At 38.7% G+C, this 22,804-nt stretch overlaps 1 protein-coding gene across 1 annotated transcript in view; it reads right to left on the bottom strand.

Annotated features, from left to right (window-relative positions):
- The window catches only part of LOC136294658 (sodium channel protein type 5 subunit alpha-like), a 42,767-nt gene extending 26,543 nt beyond the window's left edge, over positions 1-16,224 (bottom strand). The window contains exons 1-7 of the mRNA XM_066192666.1: positions 16,080-16,224; positions 8,049-8,332; positions 6,916-7,034; positions 4,756-4,860; positions 3,069-3,197; positions 2,162-2,253; positions 1,224-1,427 (exon numbers count right to left, since the gene is read on the bottom strand). Coding sequence (XP_066048763.1) covers positions 1,224-1,427; positions 2,162-2,253; positions 3,069-3,197; positions 4,756-4,860; positions 6,916-7,034; positions 8,049-8,303 — 904 coding nt within the window. The 5' untranslated portion in view covers positions 8,304-8,332; positions 16,080-16,224. The remainder of the gene's footprint in view (positions 1-1,223; positions 1,428-2,161; positions 2,254-3,068; positions 3,198-4,755; positions 4,861-6,915; positions 7,035-8,048; positions 8,333-16,079) is intronic.
- Between the last annotated feature and the right edge of the window lie 6,580 nt (positions 16,225-22,804).

The raw sequence follows: 22,804 nt of genomic DNA on the forward strand, positions 1-22,804 counted from the left end.
CTGTCTGGAAATTTTCCTTTTGGCATAGGATTTGAACAACACAAAGGTTGTGAAGAAACACAGATTTTGTATTTCCTGAACTGTTTTCTCTACACCACTGCCTTTATACAGCTTCAATGTTCTGCATACACTAAAGTATAGATCCTTCTACTTCTTGTTCTTCCCCACAGAAAATCAGTACTTTTAGCCCAACTTTGTTACATCCATGGTCTCTGCTACGGTGTTATAGTCACTGATTGGTTCCTTTTCAAGTTTGCTTTCAATTATGATTTTTACAGCATTCTGTACACGTAAATTACCTGCTTCTAATATGGTGTCTTTTGGTAGGAACAAGAAAAAAAAAAGTTTTCCTCAAAAATCTTTTCTATACTTCTCCTGGACTTTGAAGTTCTTGAAGAAATCCTGTCTGAACGAAACTGCCACACAGCGTGTGGACAAACAGCAGTTCTGGGTGAATTTTATGTGTTTTTTGAGTTCCTCTGGGAAAATTCTTCTCTTCCTGTGCAACTGCTGCTGCGTCTGAACTGACTGGGAGAGATTTTCTTCAGTGATGAAGCTTTCTTCATTTTTCTGGCACAGAATTCAATTATTTTAAGTCTGGTTTTTTCACATATATTGAAGCTTCTCCTTTAACACAAGGCTTTGCTTTGCTATTCTGAATTGCAGCTTACAGTTGCTCCTCTGAGAATGCTTTGATGCATTTTCAGATCTCTGCTCCATGGTTCCATCTCCAGCCTCAGCCAAGGTGCAAACATGAAACATATGTATTGTATGTATCTTATACAAGACATAAAATAAGATATATTTGGTGTCAAGAAGTAAGTAATTTGACTTTTCAATAAATTCTTCTGTTTTAGGCTGAGGAGCAGTTCTCACTGAGCAGGAAAATGAAGATGCATGGGCTCTTCAGCCTGTAGTAAAAGGTGAACTTTGGGGAATTACAACAGAGAACAAGCTAATGCATGTTTCAGTTACTGTCTTATCATTCAGGGAAACAGATCTGGATGTTACTGGAAAATTTGGGAGTGCTGTTTCTTATAATGAAGGGAAGGAGTGCATTCCTGGATGCCTGCGAGCTGCTCTGGCAATCAGAAGGCCATTATCAGGTAGTTACTCATCAAAATATCAGTCAAAACATCAACATCATTCACAGCAGTGGTTATACATGTGTGCATTGGTGTCTATAGCATCATCTAAAGAAGAATTAAGGAGAAAAAAATTACCTGAATCATTAGCAAACTTTTCATAACTTTCCCACGTTTTATTACAAAACTCTGTTGTGTTCCTGATACACTTTTGCCTGAGATTGCCCTTAAAAATTTGGAGGCCTATGAGGGCAAAAACACTCAGGCAGAAAACGGTCAGGATCATCACATCAGCAAGTTTCTTTACAGACTGGATAAGTGCCCCTACAATGATCTTGAGCCCTAAAAAGACAATGTAAAAAGGAAAAACAGGGTGAAAAACTGAAATTTAAATATCATACTTGATTAGAGTAAAAACAATGTATAAAAGATGAAGTATAAAATTTACAGGATAATACGTGGCCAATATAAGAATTACAGGATAATATGTGGCCAAAATATATTAAATACAAGTATATTTAGGATGAGAAGGATTAATATGAGAGAATTTTTTTCCTTTTTTATCCGACCCTACAATTTTTAGATGTTCCTTTAATCCCTGAAAAACATTCACTCAAAATCGACGAACCAGAGATAGTCTATTTTTCTTTATCCATGAAAAGTAATATGCATGATTCTAATGATACTTCCAACACTGGTAATTTGTGAAGATAATACCCAGTCTGAACCTCTCTTGGCATGGATTGATGATGTAAGATCATAAGTGGCAAAGTCCCTTCAATATCCAGAATTATTTCTGTGGAACCATAACACACACATCAGCCAAAAGAATTATAAACTGTGAACAGTATCTTGAAAAGCATAATGAAAATAAACTACATTCAATATTCTTTCTAACACTTGATTTATTCTGACTGGAACAGGTGAACTGAGACACTTTGTGTGTGCACAAATTCAGCTGTGCCTGCAACTTGCGAAAAATACAGGGGGAAAAAAAAGGCAAAAGCCAACGCTTTGAATGAAGCAAAGAATGAGTTTTAAGTAGGAGAAAATACTCAGCAAATAAGATTTCTTACCTGGGACTACTGAAATGGTTTTTAAAGCTCTGAGAACCCTGAAAGTCCGGAGGACTGACACACTCCCCAAGCTACTAAATGCTCCCACATACCTGTAAAGAGCAGATGTGAAATGCCAAGTGTTTAAACAGAGTTGACAGGGCAGTTATTTACAGTGGTCATTCTTGGGTGTCAATCTTTCCAAGTGTATTTTAAGTATTAAAAAAACTACATATCAAGGATTTGTCTGAAGACTTATGAAACATAAATGCATTTCTTCATTATTGGAGTTTCCTTTTGAGGCAGCTCCTAGCTTGTGCACATCTGCTTTTGTGTGAGCATCTTTAAACACCATTAATTTAAAATACAAAGATACCACCCAAAATGATGAATTTACAAATTCTGGCTGAGCTGGTTTGTTGTCCCTTCTGTAACTGCATTTAGCCAGTATATAGAAGCTTGCTAATTACCAGAAAATTAGACTTTAACTATGATTTTTGGAGATAGAGCCATAATTTAATCCACTATCCTGGAGTCTATACCCATCACCCTAACTGCACTATTATACTTTCATTCATTGGCTCAGCAAGTCTGTATTTACGCCCAGCTCTTACATTTCACCAATCTAAACACGTCCATTCACATATACCCACCACTGGGAATATCTTGCTCTGCACAGCTCTATTATTCCCTTTTTGAAAGATTAAAACATTATTGTAATAGTGTGAGTGCTAAATCAGGGGAAAAGTCAATGTTCTAGACAGTTTCAGGTGCAATTAGGAGCCATGGGCTGGTTTTTAAACCACACACAGCCTTCTGCACCACAGCAATGAGAACTTCCAGCATGGATTTTATATGTTCCACATAAATCGATAATTTATTTGTTCCATTATTATTTGTAATCCATATTTTATTTGTTCCCACTCACGCCATGACGATAACGGTGAAATCCAGCCAGTTCCAGGGATCCCGAAGGAAAGTGAATTCATTCAGACAGAATCCTGTTGCCAATATTTTTATCAATGATTCAAAAGTGTAAATGCCAGTGAAAGTAAATCTAAGGAGGGGAGAAAAGAGCCAAATGGAAAGAGAAGTGTTAGCACTCAATGGAAGAGGCACGGTCAGACTATTTAATGTCTGGGCCAGCAAACTGAGACAATGCTGGAGAGAACAAACAGATTCCTGTTGGATTTCAGTGTATTCCACCAGTATCTGGTTCACATGGAGCTGGAGAGAGTAACTGACTGCAACCTAGACATGGCTATTAATGTGCAAGCCATGACACACATTTTGGCATTCAACCATTTTTTCCAAATTCTTTCCTGTGAGTCCCCATAATTTCAGAAACACCAAACTCCCAGTTACCAGCTAAAATAAAGATTCAAATTTGTATCTTCCTCCAGTTTCAAGTGGCCAAGTGAGTGTGTGATGTGCTGTGTTATTTCCTTTGGGCACACAGCAACCATTCTGTGCAGAATATTTAAAACACTTAGAGGAATACAAGAGTAGAGGGTTTTCAATTTAAGATGGCAATTATTCTTATTAACGGAAAATTATCAGTAAAAGCTCTTCTGGACTTGACTGAGTGCACTTATAATTTCAAGAAGGCAGTGATATCCCTACAGAATTCAAAAGGCTTTCATTTGGTAGTCAGCAAATGCACTAAGAAATTATATGGATGTAGTGCTTCCCTTTTTATTTGGAAAGAAGTATTCTGAAATTATTCTTGAAATGCATTTGAATGGTAGTTGATGCCAACAGCAGATACAACTCTGATCCAACCTTTAACTCTCTCATAGGTAGAGAAGCACCTCAGCATCTTCTGGAGATGTATATTTTAATACCATGCAGAGTCTTGTTCCTTTTTGCATGAGAGTTTGCCTTTCCAAGCTGTTTCAGTGTCATTTAACACAATATAGTAAAAAATAATTTTAAACCTGTTTTTAATACAAAGTATTTGGGGATCTTCTCCTTCGTATTAGGTGTTAGAATTACCAGTATTCATATTCTAGCATTTTTGCCAAAGTGAAAAAGTGACACCTGAAATAGTCTCTTAAAAAATCAAACCCTGGCATTATACATTTCAGGACTGACTACAAATCATGGATTTATTGTCATTTAACATTGCAGGTGTTGGCAGCACTGAAGATAAAAGCTTTACATTCTAACAGCACTCTGCAGTCCAAGTGCTTCTGACAGAACATTTTATTAGAGAAAAACTCAGCATTTCAATATAATTAGCCAGAAGTTTTAAAGACAGCAACTCCCATGTGCTCAATCTGCATCAATAAAAACAGGAAATACATCTTGATAGAGCAAATAATTACTGAGTAACTTCAGAAAGTGGGAAAACTGGAACGGCAGAACAGACATGAAGCCAGTTCAACAGTAGAACTTAATCTACATTTACTCTTGCCTATAACATCAAAATTATCATATATATTGGGTTTAAAGACAAAACTACTTCCTCAAATAAAATCTAAATCTAAAAATCTCCTTAAGACAAGCAACTTCCTATTTAAATCTCCCACAAACTATCTCCATTGAAAGTGGTAAGTCTCAATAACTCAGTACAACTACATAAATGAAAAATACACATACCCACAGATACTTACTCAACATATGTGTTCCATGAAGATGATGAAGACTTGGATGACTCACTCAGAGCCATGAATACACAATTAGTTATAATGGTGCACATGATAAACCAGGTGAACAATGTAAGTCGTGGGAGTGAAGGCAAAAAATACGACGTGGATTCAGAAATGTAACTAAATATTGCATCAGTCACTGGCATATTAGCTGGCTTTTTGTTTAAAGCACATCTAAGAACAGCATGCACAGGTATTCACTGATTTTGAGCCATGTTAGATGACAACACGCTACTGTTGTTATTCATTGCTTCTGTGTTGACAACAGATCTGCTGCTCTAAGCATTGTAAGCCTGGAAAAAGGACCCTGACCCACTCTAGGACTGGGTGGAAGGATGCAATTTTAGATTAATTTTAAGGCATACAAATGAAACACTTGCTCAAATCACACGGGTAAAGCCCAAACCTCCCTCTGACCTGGCAAAGCTCTTCTTTTCCAAAGGACAGCACAAAATCTGACAGGGTGATTGCAGGAGTCTCAAACAACTCTAGATCATAGAATCAGGATATGGTGAGTTTGAAGGGACCTATCAGGATCATCAAGGCCAACTCCTGGCCCTTTTCAGGACATCTCAAGAGTCACATTGTGTGCTTGAGAGCATTGTTTCAGTGCTTCTTGAACTCTGTCAGGTTTGGTGCTGTGACCACTGTCTTGGGGAGCCTGTTCAGTGCCCAACCACCCCTGGGTGAAAAACCTTGTCCTGATATCCACCCTAAACCTCCCCTGGCTTGGCTCCAGCTGTTTCCTTGAGTCCTGCCACTGATCACCAGAGCAAAGAGATCAGTGCCTGCCCCTCCTCTTCCCCTCAGAAGGGAGTTGTAACTGCAGTGAGTTCTCCCCTCAGACTCCTCCAAGCTGCACAGACCAAGTGCCCTCAGCCCCTCCCCACACGGCTTCCCCTCCAGACCACTCACCATCTTCACAGCCCCCCTTTGGATGCTCTCTAACAGATTAATGGGGTTTTTATATTGTGGTGCCCATGTTTAGTGAACTCTAGGGGTTTCCCAGGTGCCATCTGGGACCTGCTGGCCCAGAGAACAGGAGCTATGGCAGCCACTTCAAATGTTGACAGCTAAGCTCAAGCACATGACCCTGGAGCTGGATGTCATGTCTTCTACCATACATAGGGTAGAAGAGTGTGGGAAAGACATCTGTCTTTGCCATTATCCATCCTCTCCATCCCCACAAAAAAAGATTCCTGGCTTTAGCTCTAGGCATGGTCCAGCTGTCAGGAGGAGATGGGCCCCTCATGTGGAAATGCCAGTGTCAGCCAACTTCTGCCCAGGGAAAGCCCCAGATGAGAGGCATCGCTCTTCCAGGGATGTCTGCACACTGCTACAATGACAACCTCGAGTCACTGAAGTTAAGTCACACCACAGAGCCAGGAGTTGTCTGGAAATCTGAAATCCAGGGACATCTCAGACTCCACTCTGGGTCTGATCCAGCCCCAAGCAACAGCTCAGGTGTCCTTCCCCAGTGCCAAACTGGAGCAATACACTTGTGATTTCCACCCTCTAAATTTGATATACGAGGGGGGATCTCTATTACATTTATATTCCCAAGACATTTCCTGCAACAGCATTTCTGGAAATACTTACTTTCATATACCCCATGTACAGTTTTTGAATCCTGTTTCCCAAAGAAACTAAATTTACATGGGTTTTTCTTCTTTTCTATGTGCTTTCCTGTGTGCGCTTGCCTATTTCAACCTTTTCTCTTAAAACTGGCCTGTGGTTGATCAGCTTTGGCATGTGAGTTGAATTTAATTCCCACATTTGGGTAAGCAGAAAATGAGTAAGAGGATAGAGATTTCATCAGTCTTCTCACTGGGAAAGGCTTCAGAATGAGATACTTGTTTATGACACATCAGGAAATCAATGTCAGAGCTCAAAACACAAATCTGTAGAAAATCAGGCTAAATAAGCCAAACACTCACAAAATTTATTTCTAAATATCACAAGAGAACCACAACACTAATAATATCTAAGGTGATTCATAATTAGAATCTGTCTGTAGTGAGGAAAAGACCAGATTAACTCAATGCTCTAAAATACAAAAGGACAGGGTTATGTAAGGTTTAACATTTAAAAAAAAAAAAATGAATAAAGCAAATAAAAGGATATGAATGCACTAAAATTTTAATTGCTCTTCTTCGTATTGGATGGAAGGGACTGAAGATCCACAGGGCACGTGTAGCAGTAAATCTGTAGATTGTTTTCTGCTTGTTTAGCACTATGAAAACCTTTTAAAAATAAACAAACAATAATTTGTCAGGAAGTTGAACACAGAGCACATTTTTGTGCTATACCCTGTTGTGTCAGTCATGAGCAAGAGCTTGAATTTCACTTTAGCCTGGTTAACTGGAAAGGCTGTATAAATTTGCTATCCTTTCATCAGAAACTTTGACTCTCAGGCTGCAAAATATTCCTTAGCACAAACTTCTTTTTTCAACCTTGTGATTTACAGAGAGCCATGCACAGAACTAATCTTGCTTATGATTATTCTCTTACAATAGAATGAATAGAATAGAATCATTGAGTCAAGATATACAAGAGATGCAAGGAAGAACTGCAGCCTTTTTCATTATTTGCTATTGTTGACAGTGATCCCCTTGCTCTTAGACTGTAGAAATTAGTTCAATGTTTAACTTCCACTCAAGCAAAAAGCATAATTCCCTATGGATTAGTTTCCATTTCTCTGTTTCTTATTGAAAATCATATTCTTCAATATGTCACAACTGGAATATGGAGCTTGAGTCAGGAGGATTCATCAGCAATTGTTTTAAAATAATTTTTATGCTTAAGTATCATTTATTGTATGTGTAAGTGGAACAAAAGCATTGAGATGGAGTGAAACACTTTGTTCAGAACTATGGAATTTAGAAAAATGTACAAAATTATGTGCTAAGTGTACAAAATTACTATAACTTCTAATTTTTATAATTTCTTTCTCAACCCCCCTTTTCTTCCTTTATCGGTTTATTTTTCTGCTTCTATTCTGATTCAAATGTTAATTGATTTAATGTTATTTCATTCTTAAAATTGAAAGTTAAGCTTTTTTAGAAAAATATTACAGCACATCACTCAGCTGTGCCAACTGCATGAACTGCTTAAGCTAGAAAGGGATGAGAGTTTGCATAAAGGGGTGTAAGCAAAACTCTTTGATAGATTGCCCACAGAAGCTTTTGGCAATACAATCAGTTAAATTAAATTTAATTAATTAAAAATAAAACCCGAGTATCTTGGTTTACTCTAACCTTATGATCTTTGTAGTATGGGTCGAGATCCTCCAGTGGTTCCCCAATGAGCTCTGGAGGAGGATTTCCATAGAGAGCTGGCAACTTCTGGAAAGCTTTTAGGTCAAGCTGAGGACGTTGTTTCTCCTCAGGTTTCTCCTCTGTGGCATTTTTTCGGCGAATCTTTTCAGCAGCAATTCTCTTTTTGATCTCTGCCAAGGATTCCTGAGTGAACCTATGGAAGTTGTTGGTACCAGGTAGCAAGAATTCAGCCATTTTTCATGCTTCTCTTCCTGTCACTAATTCTGTCCAAACAATAGAAACAAGTAGAAAGGAAGTCAAAACAGGTAAGTAATGGAAATGAAACAACTGTTTGCCCATGCATGGCTAAGAACATCAACTTTCTAAGCCATCAGCTTCTACAAGGAAGAAAAAAAAGGAAGAAAATATATGATCAACACCTTTTTCAGAGTTCAGTCTGCTCAGTATTTTTTCTAATTATATGCACAGATAGGATGTGAGCAAACCTCTGTAAACTTAAGAGTGTATTTGGAGCACCGCATTTAAGATGCACATTATCCTAAATGCTCCTGACCTGCTCAGAAAAAAAGAACAAAAAACAAAAAGCAAAAAACACACACACACAAAAAAAAAAAAAAAACAAACAAAAAACAAAAAAAACAAACCCAACCAACCAACCAAAAAAACCCCAACCATCCTGCTCTTCTGGTTCAGCCCAATATTTGGTAATTGGACAGTAAAACCCGTCAAACTGCAACATTAAATCTGTGGAAGCTGTCAGCAACAGGAGGAGCAAGTATTGAATTAACTAATGCAGAAGGGAATACTCAGATGGAAAGTCCATCCTGGTGGCGCCAGCGCAGGAATGAGCAGCATCCAAGAGGATTTAATTTGTAACCCACAGAGTCAGTACTGACTGACATGGAGCACAGAAATGCTTGATCTGACAAAGTTTGTATTTTATGCCTTCCTCTCAGAACAACAAAAGAAAAGTGAGAATGCACTAGAAAAACACTTTTGCACTTTTGATTAAGAAATCTGGCCAGGTTTTGGATAGAATCCATCCACTAAACACAACCTGAGTGCATGCTCTGCAAGGAGATTCCTCTAAAACATTTCCTTTGATTATGACCTCTGGGAAGACATTGTTAATTCAGTAAAGGGTCAGGGAACTCCTGAGCCAGTGCAGCCCCACCTGCACAACTGTGCAATGATGCCACCTGGTCCAGAGCTTTCCCTGGGGTGGATCAGGGCTGAGCAGGCACTGAAGAAGATCACCCTAGAGGAAAACATTCAGGTTTTTTTCATTCAGAAGCTGCCACCACCCCTTCAAATGTGCTTCAAATTTGACTCCAAAACAGCTGTGAGAGCTTAATCTTGAAATTTAAGTCCTCCTGCCTGACAACCTGTTCTTCCACCTTTCCTTTCCAGGCACTACATGGAACACCCCAGGAAAACACAGCCTGAACCAAGAGGCTTTGTTTTACTTTGTAAACAATTTTTTGTGTGCGTGTTTTGACTGCCTGTATCTTCCCCTGCCATACAATGCCTTTTCATTTCTCCCCAGATACAACATGATTTCAGTTGACCTCACATTGCTGAGCTGTAGGAAAGCATTGCTGTGAGAAAAACAGCTGGAGGCCAGTGACAAACTAACTGCAGTGAAATTGCTCCATTTTTGCAGTCTGCCTGCCTCTGCCATTAAAGCAGCACACGAAATTATGAGAAGTAACCCTTGCTTCCAGCACAAATTAGCATCATTTCTGGAAGAGAAATAGGACAGTCAGGCAAGAATACTCATTATTTTATACTTTTCAATATCAGGGTAACAGTCTGGAAGCTCTGTGTAGTATTACAGCAAAAACAGAAACTACAACATCCACTTGCAAGATTTCAAGTCTTCATCTGGACAAAGTGGTGTTTGTTTTGTTGATGTTCAGAGTAATTTTGATGTTGTGGTATCAGTAATGGGAGCTGTGAATGATGCATGAAAAGATGCAATTTCTCTGCAATGCACGGAGGGAATACAGTAATTACTTTATTAGGCTTTGTGCCAAATTTTCCAAATGTACCCATCCCTCCACTGCCATAAAAGTTTACCTGGTCCCAAAAGTTCACCATTAAAATTCTGTGTTTGTTGCAGATTTCTTTGTGGTTTTATGTCTTCCCTTCCAAGAAACCATCTTGTAATCTTCCAGAAAAGAAACTTTGATTCTCACACCGTTTTCCCTCAAGACTATTCCAGGGCAGAGGAGATTCTAGGAAAACAAGAGGTTTCTGGCTAAAGCCAAGGATGGGGAATTAGAAGGAAGCATGAGGGCACATAGAGCCTGGAGTCCTTTGCCAGAGCTGGAGAGTAGGCAGGAATATTTTTCCTGGTGGTTTTATAAATTGCTTCAAACAATAATGAAAAAAAAAATTAATTTTTCAAACATTAAGGGAAGGAAATCAAGCCTTGAGCTTGTTGTCTCACATGTCAGCAGCAAAATTTCCATGAGAACAGCTGCAAGCCATGGAGCAAAAGGCTAAAACTACACTTTTCATCCATGGGAAATTCTGAGCTAATCACCCTAATGCTGGATAAAATCTAAGAATTATTAGAATTTGAGTAATTGGGGAAAAAATGTCCCTGATTCATTCAAGCATCTTTAAAAATATCCCCCAAACAATTTGTTACTCATAGTCTCAGAGAGGGCAGCACACAAAAAGACAGTTGAGATGTATTTAGTTTTCATGTGACCAGATATCAATGGAGAAATTTGACCTAAAGAAGAAAAAAATGTTAATGCAAAACCATTTTTCCCCTTTATGTCACAGAAGAAACAAAGCAGCATTTTGGACTTTTCCAAAGACTTGAAATACCTACACAACAGTGTGATATTTAATATGTCTTGAAAATTAAAATTTTTCTTATCCTCAGAATTCCTGAAGACCAAACACCGATAATGAAATCACCATGATCAAAGAATAATTATTTAAATTAAAAAAAAAAACACAAAGAAACAAACAAAAAAGCATATATGAATTGTTCTATCAGCTGTCAAACATAGTTTCTCTGAAATAATTCTCAAATACCAAAACGTGTAGCTGGGTATTTTCAAAGTAAGGATGCCTTCTTCCAAATGTGTTTTCATCTTTAGAAATACTCATTTCTAAAGATAAAACACTGGGAAACAAGGTTATATTAAAGATATTTTCACTGCTTTTATTGCTATAACAATCACCCCAATTCAATCCCAGTTAATGAATAAAATTGTTCTTAATTATTTGCTTTTATGGCTTCATCATCTGCTATAAAAAGAGCTGAAAAATGTTGACTATTTCTGCGTTCAGCATGACCAAAGTAATTAGTATGATCAGAGTGGCCAGGGCCCTATTTCTTTTTGTTTGTTTGTTACTTGAGCTTGGAAGATTGTTACTATGCCTCACTTGGGCTGTGTTACTTCTTTCTACACCTGAATTTCCAGAAGAGAAGACAAATTTTTTTGGAAATAAATAAAAAAAAAGATGTTAAGTAATAGCAGATTGAAGTTTCTGTAGAACTGTTCTACTCTTTCTCCAAAAAATATTTCTTTGTTTTGAGGCAGATGATTTAATCAAACCAAATTGACATTTTCTTAATGGCTCTTAAGATACCTATTAAAATAACACTTGTATATTAACACGTGTAACTTTTTAATCAGAGAATAATTTGGACTGAAAGGGCACTTAGGAGGTTCCTCAGAATGGGTAAGTCATGAGGTCAGGACTTTACCCAGACATATCTCCAAGAACAGAGTCAGCATCACCTCTTTGAATGACCTGTTCAAAAACTTGACTGTTTCAACCCATTTGGATCCCCCTTGTTTTAATTTATGCCTCTTGCCTCTTGTCTTCCCACTATACAAAACCGTCACAATAAAAATGAAAATGCTGCATTCATAAAACAATTGAACGGTTTGGGTTGGAAGGGATCCTTAAGATCATCCAGTTCCACCCCCTGCCGTGGGCAGGGACACCTTCCACTATCCCAGGTTGCTCCAAGCCCCATCCAACCTGGCCTTGGACACTCCCAGGGATCCAGGGGCAGCCACAGCTTCTCTGGGCAACCTGTGCCAGGGCCTCAGCACCCTCATAGGAAAGGATTTCTCCCTAGTATCCAGTTTTAATCTCCTCCCTCTCAGTTTATATCCATTTTCCCATGCATTCTCTTATCTAAAGTCCCTCTCCAGCTCTCCTGGAGCCCCTTCAGGCACTGGAAAGGGCTCTGAGGTCTCCCTGGAGCCTTCCCTTCTCCAGACTGAACAGCCTCAGCTCTTTCAGCCTGTCTTTTATTTGAAAGGTAAAAACCCAAACGCCAAAATGCCTCTCTATAAGGAGAGCACATCTTATCTCTTCTTCAGCCCATTTAGTTACTCCTCTATTGCAGCCTACAAGGAACTTCTCCCAGGTCAGATTACCACCACCCTGTGCAGCTCCACTGAGATTGCCAAGGGAGGCAGACCCTACACCCTCCTTGCAACCAACAAAACTGTGAATTCTGAGCAGCTAGTGATGACTAAACACAGAGATTAACATAGACACATGCAGAGTACACAAAAAAAAAAAATAAAAGTAACACAGTTTTTCTCCCTAGCGTGAGGTAAATCCCCACTCTTCAAACTGGGATTTACAGATTACTCTGTGTTGGAGCATGAAGGTAGGAAACAGTGTGGAAATTCATGAAATAATTCACCTGATAAAGCCAGTTAGCATTTATCCAGAAAGCCCCTCTGGGGTGGGATTCATTGCGCCCCTCAGTGCAGACATCTTGGAGTAACACAGCTACACCTCCACTAGCTCCCATGCTGCCTGCTGAGAACCCTTTTCACATTTATATCAGGAAAGAAATGCCAGTTGACTACAACTGATGACCTGAGATGTCTCAAGTGAGACGAGATAAATTCAACTTTTTCCATGTATCACACCTACTCTTCTCACTGCCCCTACTACAACTGCTGAACTTCCAAAGATTGGTGATTCTACAGTCCGAGGTGGGACTGGGCAAACATCATTAGTCACCAGCAGACTGTGAACACATAAAAATTCTGTGATTGCCCAATATTGAATTGTCTCATTAATGACTACTTCCAGCACAAGCCTTCTCAGCAATTAGTGAAGCGTTAAGTCACATTTTCTTTTGCCTGGTAAGGGGGCACTAATTTTCAGCTACTTTGCCATCGTAAATAATTTAAATCTGTGCAGAGATCACTTTCTGTAAGTGCTTGAGCAGCCAATTGACAAGTTGTCAAATGGCCAGTTGCAAGCACTGAGGAAGCACAGAAACTCTGTGGCAGCAGCACAGGAGTGAACCTGAGAGAAAAGAGCTGAAAAGTTGTGAATGACCATGGATGAGTCCATTGCTGCAGGAGTTAGGATGAGTTAGGTGTAATCACCTGGTCATTAACATCAGCCCATGAACTTTAACTGGTAGATTTGATCTCCCCAAGAAAACAGCCAAAGCATGGAAACAGCCTGTTGGTCATCAAGAAGCACAAAAAGCCTCCAAAAGTGACCAGGACAAGATTGTAAAAGCCAACAGCAAATGTGACAACGTGGTTTGAACTGAGTCATCATCATCCAGGCAATCCCTGCCCATCTCTGTCCTTCAGGATAGTGGGTGTAACCAGAAGACAAGGAAAGATTGGTTGGAAAGTCCATAAGCCAACAACAGGCTCTGGAATTCTCTCTCCAACCTTTTCGGAGCCCAGCGAGTGGAGAAGGCCCCAAGGAATCCCCACAGCTCAGGACTATGGTTGGAGCTGTCTTACAGGAAAGTTAACTTATAAAATTGCATATATTTGTGGTTAAAAATGTGATAATATCTGAATCCACTGATCCTCCACACTGTGGCTTTACCTGGTGGCAACTGCACAAAGAATTGAGATAATGGTCTCTTTCCTCTGCTGTTATCAAAGAAACTGATCAGATGAAAGGGAAATAAACCTCAGGTCTGATGTTTATTTGTTGTTTTAGAAAACAAACAAGTCAGGACCCAGCCTTCCCCTAACTTCAATAAGAAATGGAATATATCTTGATTTAGAAGTGCCATACCAAGAAATATCCACAGGTCTGGGGGCAGATTTAAGAAGTGTGGCCAGACAGTGTAAATCCCTCATTTTCATCACTCTGAAGTGGAGAAGAGGAGGAAAAGGAGAAGGAGAAAGGGAAATTCATTCATTTCACCAAGCTTGGCAGGCAGGGTCCTGCACAAGGAAGAACATGCTGCAGGTTACACTGGGCTGCCAGGAGAGGGACAAGCTGTGATTTTTATCCATATATTTTCTACAGTGCTATACTGAACCACCTGCAGATTTTATAGATACCCAAGCTTTGAAGCAAACAAGGGGAATCTGAGTTGTCTTTGCCACTAAGGAATGAGAGCTCTTGCTGCCTCCAATATCCAAGAGCTTAAACATCCATGTAAGAATTGCTGCAGTTGTTAACTTGGGGTGGTTTTTTGCATTTGAGATTTAGGTTTTTAAAGGTCAGACTAACAATATGTCAGATTTTTTTGACTTTCCACATGTAAGCAGTGTTTCAATAGTGGTTAATATAATTAACGGTTCTGTAAACTTATAACTCATATTAACAAGACTTGATTACAACAAAAGAGAGCTGTAGAAAGTCATGGTTTGGGTTTTGGACTGTTACCATAAACAGAAAGCAGTAAATGCACCAAAAGTATCACAGACTTGCCATTTTGTCATTCTGAAGATTCCTTCCATTGTGTACATTTTGATACAGAAAGGTCTCTCAGCAGCTTAATATATGGAGGAAAAAACTTATGACAAAATGCAAGAGAAATATTTCTCCCAAAACTATAACAAAATTCAGCTGGTCCATGAAAGAAAACCTGAAGGAAACCCCCTCATCTGTCACTAAAGCACAGTGAAAAAAACCCCAAACTTTTAGCTATAAGTTTTGAAAAAAAATTAACTTGAATGCACAATCTCAGTTTTAACTTGGATTGCCAAAGTTTTAGTAGCTCCATAATTGAATGAAAATTTCAAATTACATGGTCTTTTGTCTGACACAGTTTTCTAAATATATTAAAATGTATTGAATCAGAAATTAGTTCTGAACAAACCATTTGCAATAGGTATGTCATTTAATGGTGTCACTTAATAAGAACATACATCATGTCATAAGATTCCTCACTTTTTTAAATTAAATTCACTGTTTGCCCTTTTCAAATTTTGAAAACTCAAATTTCAAAAGACTTTTTTTTTTTTGGATATGGAAAATAATCTTAGAACAAGTTACATAATTACAAAGAAACCCAAAATGTAGTATGGCAAAAAAATTAAAACGTTTGAGACACAGAAAAGGAGCAGCACCTGTACCAGAGGAAGAACCTCCAGAGCATCTAGTTTTTCCCAGGTCTCAGTTTATTTTGCCCCCCAGTTTATCATGATAAAAGCATTCACCAGCCACAGTAAAACACATTCCACAATTAAAACAATTCTGCCTTATTCACACACACAAATAATCCATTTAAATTAAGATCCATTCTTAGTCTCAAAAACCAAATGTTAGTCTGTATCAGAACAATATTACTAAGCATAAACCTGTGTAAGAGAGAGTAATGTTATAAAACTTAAGGTTATTGAGATTTTTCTGTCTTTGCTTTGAAATAAATACTATAACTAGAAAATCTGAAGTTTGTAGATTATATATATATATATATATGCAATTTTCATGCTCAGAAAAAAAGTCCTTATATGCCTATTCACTTCTCTAGGATCCTTTTTCTGACCCTAGTTAACCTATTTCAGCAAAATAACAAGTCAAAAACACTGGGGAAGCTCCTGTGCAAAGGAATAAATAAATAAATACTCACTCCTCCCCACTTCCACTTTTTTTCATGCCACTCAGGAAGAAAAATCTGCTGCTCAGGTATTTTAATGATTTTTAGACAAATAAAAGGTCACTGAATCCTATAGAAGAGTCTACCACAAACCACTTTTTTTTTTTCTATGCAGAGAAAGTGCAGTAAACCACAAGACTTACATTATTTTCCATCCCTCTAAGTGAAGGTTCAAGGAGTCACTTCTTTCTGTGCAAGAGAAGCATTATCTCAGCCCAGCTGTCTCCCAAGAAATAGTTGGAAAAACCTCCTCACTGCCTTTATCATCTCTGTGTCCCCTTCCAGCAATCCCTCACCACTCTGGAGATGCTGTTCCTTCAGGAACTGAGCTATTTGTACCTGGGGGTGTTGAGGGAGGTGTCTGTGTGAGCCATGGAAGGAGCTGAAGTGATTACACAGGCTCTCCCGGGAGAGGCAGAAACCTCAGCTGGGGAGGCTCCAAGCTGAGCATTTCTCCCTGATCTGGTTTCATCCCTGGATTTCTGAGAGTCTTTCGCAGAAAATCAGGGGTGAGGCTGGACAAAGGGGATGAGAACAACAGAGGAAAATGTGTTTGTCAACCTCACAGTGGGAGATGCCTGTGCTCCAACAGATAGTTTATGAAAGGTGTTAGCCTTTATATTTTCTTTGATTATTCTAGTTTCAATTTTCTGCTTTAGGACAGACCAAAAAAAAAAAAAAAAAAAAAAAACCCCAAAAAAAGCCAACCAAACAAACAAACAAAAACCAAACCAAAACAAAAAACCCAAGGGTGGATCTATAAAGTGAAATAAAAAGCTATAACTGAAGCTGAATGGAAGATTGGAAAACTGGTGGCTGTTACCTCTCTCTCTCTCTCTCTCTCTCTGTGTGTAAATTTATGTGCATGCGCATGAACATGCACACATATATACATATATATAAAAAAAAAAGTCAGTGTATATGTAAGATTCATATGTATGGGTTGCTCAGGGTATATATGGTTGTTCTGGGGTTGCTCAGCCTGGGGAAGACTCCAGGGAGATTTAGAGCCTCTCCTAGAGCCTAAAGAGGGCTGGAGAGGGACTTGGGACAAGGGCATGGAGAGATGGGACATGGGGAAATGGCTTCACACTGAGAAGGGGCAGGTTTAGGTGAGATATTAGGACAAAATTCTTTACTGTGAGGGTGATAAGGAACTGGAACAGATTATCCAGAGAAGCTGTGGCTGCTGGAAGTGTTCAAGGCCAGCTGGATGGGGCTCTGAGCAACCTGGTCCAGTGGAAGGTGTCCCTCCCTGCCTATGGCAGGGGCTTGGAATTGAGTGATTTCTAAGGTCCCTTCCAACCCAAACCATTCTGGGAATCTGAGATTTATATTAATTTTATACAGATGATGATATAAATAAGAAGCACATCAGAAGTCTGGGAGAATTCACTCACCCTGAGACCTGCAGCTCCTCCCTGACTGAAGCCACTGTTGGGTAGGATGGGAGAGATCTTTGTCCTTACAGCTGTGTCTGCACTCCTAGAAAAATGGGACAGGGCTCATTCCCTGGGCCTGAAGCTAAAGCATGGTAACTTCTGCCCATAAAACTAAGTTTTCTTATCCTCCAAAAACAGGGAGGGAAAGCAAGAGCCCACCTCTCTAAGGAGGAGCTCCTGCAAGTTTAGAGGATCCTTCCTCTCCTGCAGGGGAACCAGGTTTCTCTTCTCATTTCTCCAGGTGGTTTGCTTAGGGACAGAGAGTATGATCTTACGATTAGTCTGGTCCAGAGGATCAGTATTTCTGAAATACCCTGGCTGATGAACTTTTAAGACAGAAAGAAGATCTCGTGTCTGCATTAAGCATTGGCTGCACAAGAAAAAGGATTAATTATTAGACACTAAAAGGAGAAGCTAAAAATTATACAATAATTACACAGATAATACTGCACTTTCAGGATGTCAGCACAAGATAAAATGAGGTGAATCCAAGGAAATCCAACTGACCTCTGGGTGGAATTTGAGATGGTGCCTCTCCAGCAAGAGAATGCGTTAAAAATGTGAGCACAGTTTTGACAAAGAAGATCATGGTGCTGGATCCTTCCCTATAACAAACATTCTCAGGATCAATAAAATAATTTTTTAATCCTTTCTAATTTAATCCATGGCAGTTTTGAGGTAGAGGTTGAGGTAGAAGCGAAACTTTCAGGGGAAGTAGTCCTGCAATATCCTGAGAAAAATTCTATTTTATTTTCTGTTGAATTTCAGTTTGCCGCCAATCTCCTCCTATCTTTAAAGTTACCTTCTTTCAAAACATGCAGAGCTGTCAGGAATGGGGGAAAGAAGTCATGGTGGAACACCAGATCTCTGGCTTTGATGTGTTAGTGGAAAATTGCTGGGTTTTGTCTAGAGCTTTGCTTCATTAGGCTTTAAATTTAATGAGTGTTGCCATAGGAAGTTAAACTCTGTCTTGGAGGCTTTGGACAGGGCACTGCACAGAAAGCCTGATTTCATTGGAAGATGCACGTGTGTGATGGTGAGGAAAACTATCCACAAATTAAATTAGGAAATTTCACGGCAGGTTAAAGAGATCAAAGATTTATTAATACTTCTGACTTCAGAATTGTCACCACTATCCCACTTCAAAGTAATATCAGGTACAGAACAAATTTAATTCATATCATCCCTTGTTCCCTCCAAGCTATCTGTCACAGGTCCAATATAGACTTTAAACCATCTGACATTAATTTTATGAAGTGTGAGCTGTTTGAAGCTTAGATATCAATGAAGGTGGGTAAAGTTCACCTCCTTTGTACAAATATCTGCACCTTCCATTCATAGGAAAAGAACAGACAAATAATAAGGGTATGTTTTAAAATATATTTTTGCCCCCCAGTGAAATATATAGATGCCAAATAGGACTTTCAGTGAGAATGGCATTGCAATCAATTTGACTTAAGCTCCTAAACACTCTTAAGAATAACACCATAAATGGTCTCTAGCACCAGTTACATAGACAGCTTCCCTATCCATCTCCAGTGCTAATTTAAAATTACATTTAACCTAAATTTAGAGATTTCACCCCAAGTTCCTTACATTTCATCCAGAGTTAGAGATGAAGAGCAGACTTGAAGCAGCAGCTGGTCTTTGGCCTCCCTATGAGTTATTCTCCTGCACTTAAGGGGGAAATAGAACCTGCACTTTCTAGAGGCAGGAAATAATAATTATTGTCACCCATGGGTGAAGAAAGCAGGAAGGCATCCCATGGTTATCTCTGGCTTCCCCAGGGTGCTGTGCTAACCTTGAGATGGCCCAGACTGAATCAGAGAGATCAGCTCTCAGTAACTAAAAACATCCCAGCGTGTTCCAAAGGGAATTTTCTTTTACAGGTTCCTTTCCAGGTACATCCTTGTGTGCACTCCGCCATCTGAGCCCACTGACTGCTCCTGGTGAGGAGGTCACTAAATCCTTCCTGGCAGCCAGCCTGGTTTATCCCAGTGGCTGCTTGAAAAAGCAGGCGTTTCGTGTTCTCTGTGAGGCAAAGTAGCTTTGGGTCACAGCTCCCTGCAAAGGGCAGTAAATGCATGAAAAATGCAGAATTGTTGACTTGCAGTAGCTGAAAAAAATTTAGTTGAAGGTGAGAGAAGCAGCATTCTGGGCCCTCCTGCCTGTGCTGATGAAATCTACCTTGGGAATAAACTGGAATTTTGATGTGTCCCATCTTCTTTTAAATGTGTGGGGAGAAAATAGACAATCCTTGCTGGACAGGGAAGGGTGAGGAGCCTTTAGCATTGATTTTTCCTTCCCTGTCCAAAATTAAATCTTTATTTTTTTTCCCACTGGACTCACAGCAAAGCTGTTTGAGTCCATTCTACCCAATCAGGAGGAAAAGTAAGGAATCTCCACCCCCAGCAAATTCAAGTCCAGAGAGCAGCTGGAGGGAAATAAACCTCAAGCTAAAAGAAACTTTAAAAAGTAGAAATATAAATGCTGCCATCACAAAATCTAAACCTTGCTAAATGAAGAAGAAACCAAAAAGCATTCCCCAATTGTAAAGAATAAATATGGAAATAGCCCATAAAAATTAAGGTGTTTAGAGGGAAAATATGGAGAGGTATTTAAAAAGCTGAGAGATATCTGCATTCACAAAAGATACAGAAATGGCTTAATGGAAGCAGGGAAATATTTGATAGTAATGGATATGTGAACTTAAGAAAAATTAATACTTAAAGACAAGTGAAACATTCATGTGATGTATGTTTGCTATTAGAAAAGAAGAATATTCATAAAGCCGTTTAATCTAAAATAAAGCTGGTCAGCTTTAAGAGTCAAATTGCCCTTCAGTTTTACCCTCCATAACTTAGCAATAACTTTGAGGTAGGGAATGGTTATTTAAAACAAATACAAAATAATTTCATTTCTTGGTTCTTTTAAAAATAACACCCAGCTTATTTCTGTGTGATTCCTGATGATGCTGTAATTGATATGTGTGTACAGACCCATCTGTTATGATAAATGGTGCTATTTTATGGACATTTAGGAAGTAAGGAATGGATGGTAGACTGTGAAAAATTATATATGAAATGCAGCAAGCAGTATCTCTCCAGGTTTCTACATAGATTTCATCACTATAGTAACAGAAACAATGGTGAATACAATGGCAGCTTTAATTGGGAGAGAGAGGATGAGTTTCATGAGTGCAATCCCTTTTCAATATGTTTCTGAACTCTCACAACATCCCCAGATCTGGTAAAGATTAATTTCTGGCTTTTCCCGAGAAGTTAGATTTGATTTGGAAATCTCAGCTGTAAAACCCTTCTGCATTTCACTTTCCCCTTCTTTTAAGGCAACAGTGTGGGGTTTTGTTTGCTAACTGATGCTCATTTTTCACGGCATAGGGATTCATCAGTCAGAACCATTTCAACTTCATGATGTGGGAGAAAGGAGATGAAAACCAAATAGGAAGTGGAAATGTCTAGTTTGTAAAAACAGATCTGAATTCTTTATCTGAAAAAGGAAAAATATCGGTGTTGCGATGCCTTTGCTTCCTTTGCTGCTGACTATTTGGGATATGTAATGCAGAATTATATAGTCCTTGATCAAAAGGAATCTTACACATTCTGAACAGCACCCCTCTAACCAAAATAATAAATTATGGCTTTTCAACTGAAAGCATTGTAATTTCTAATGCCAATCAGCACAGACTGGAACATATTATTTTGCATCTTTGGTGCAAGTAATATTTCAGTATTAAAGTTATGATAAATCTAGAATTGCTTAGCTGACACAGTTTTACACGGATAAGATAAAGAATCTTATGCTTGCCTTATGCTTTTTTTTTTTCCTATCACTAGGATGACGTTTATATAATAAATTTCCCATTTTTTTGGACATTTATTGTTGATTTTATTTGGTTAAAGAAATTATAGTATGAAAACTCACCTCCCAAGCGTTGCCCATCAGCTCAGGATTTATGTTCACCTGTGCATGTTGAAGCTTTTCAGTGTTTTGGGATTTTTTTTATAACACAAGAGAAACTGAGACCTCCTGGCCAAGAGGGGAAATCCTCATAAATTGCTGTTTATGGGATGACTATTAACATATGTGGGATTGGTGGCCCACTGTGAAACTGAGGGAATGATGCTGCACAGAACTTCCAGTGATTTATGAAGGCTGTTTACTGCACAGAGATTAGAATAGCTTTTATCACATATTACATTGCTACTTTGTTTTAAAAGAATAGCTGGAGCCATTTTGTGACCCACATAATAGTGAAGACTTAAATGGCATAAAGTTGCTAATTGGCATTTTTGTCAAAATAAAGGACCTAGGATAAAGGAATCTCATTTCTTTTTATCAGAGGATGAAATTATATTTTAAAAAAAATCATGATGATGTAAAATTCAGACACTTTTGAATGGATAATTGTTATTACAGAGTAACAGGAAATTGCTTTCTCTGTAAGTATGTATTAAAATCATTCTGTTACATACAGTAATCTCCAGCTTGCTAAATGGTCCGATGCACATTTCCATCAGGAAAATTTGCTTATCACCTACTCAAATGGAAAAATATGGATTGCTCTTCTCTCTCTCCTCAGTGGCCTATCAGAATAATATTAAGAGAATAAGAAGGAAAAAAAGTTATAATATTAATATTCCTCATATTGCTTCATCAAGGAGCATTAGGTGTATCTAGAAATTTCCCTCACTGTTCCAGACACAGGATATTTACATGTTGAAAAACATTCTTTTTTTTTTTTTTTTTTTTTTTTTTTAATTTTATCCAATATATTTTTATGAAGAAGCAAAACACAAAGGTTTGATTATCTGAGGTAAACCAGAGGCAGTTTTAGGTACTTGAAGGTACCAGGCCCTGGAATTAAGGTCCAGATGGGTCAGAGTAAACCACAGCCTTCAGGAGAGGCAGATTTTAAGGACCTAGACACAGAGTACAGTGGATGAGCTATTTAATACATAATAAGATGATTGACTAAAGCATCTGTTTGGCAGAGTGTGGTTGTTTAGAGACTGTATTATTTATCAGACAGGAAGAGCTGAAAAAAACCCGAGTGTCAGGCACTGTCTAGAAAGTGAGGTCCTCTTTCACAACACAAAATAATTGTAAAGGAAGATCTAAACTGCACAATCCCTATCAGATCAGTGTGCCAGGGGATGCACTGGGAACCACACCCTTTGTTCTTTCCTCCTTACCTGGAACAGAGGAGTTTCTCACTGCCTGCTCTTTTCAACAGTTTTCTGCAGGAATTTTCACTTTTTCCTTAGTAATCTTGATATTGTAATTCTGCTCCTATGATGTGTTTCTGTGAGGTCTTGTTTTCAACATCTCCACCTCTGGTTTTGTGGTTTCCTGTCCAATGGTGACCTTGCTGGCTCTTGTACTCTGTGGTACAACAGAAGGGAGCA

The sequence above is a fragment of the Chamaea fasciata genome, unplaced genomic scaffold (assembly GCF_029207755.1).
Source record: "Chamaea fasciata isolate MVZ Bird 193981 ecotype frontalis unplaced genomic scaffold, bChaFas1.0.hap1 SCAF_1, whole genome shotgun sequence".
In the NCBI taxonomy this organism is placed as follows: domain Eukaryota; kingdom Metazoa; phylum Chordata; class Aves; order Passeriformes; family Sylviidae; genus Chamaea; species Chamaea fasciata.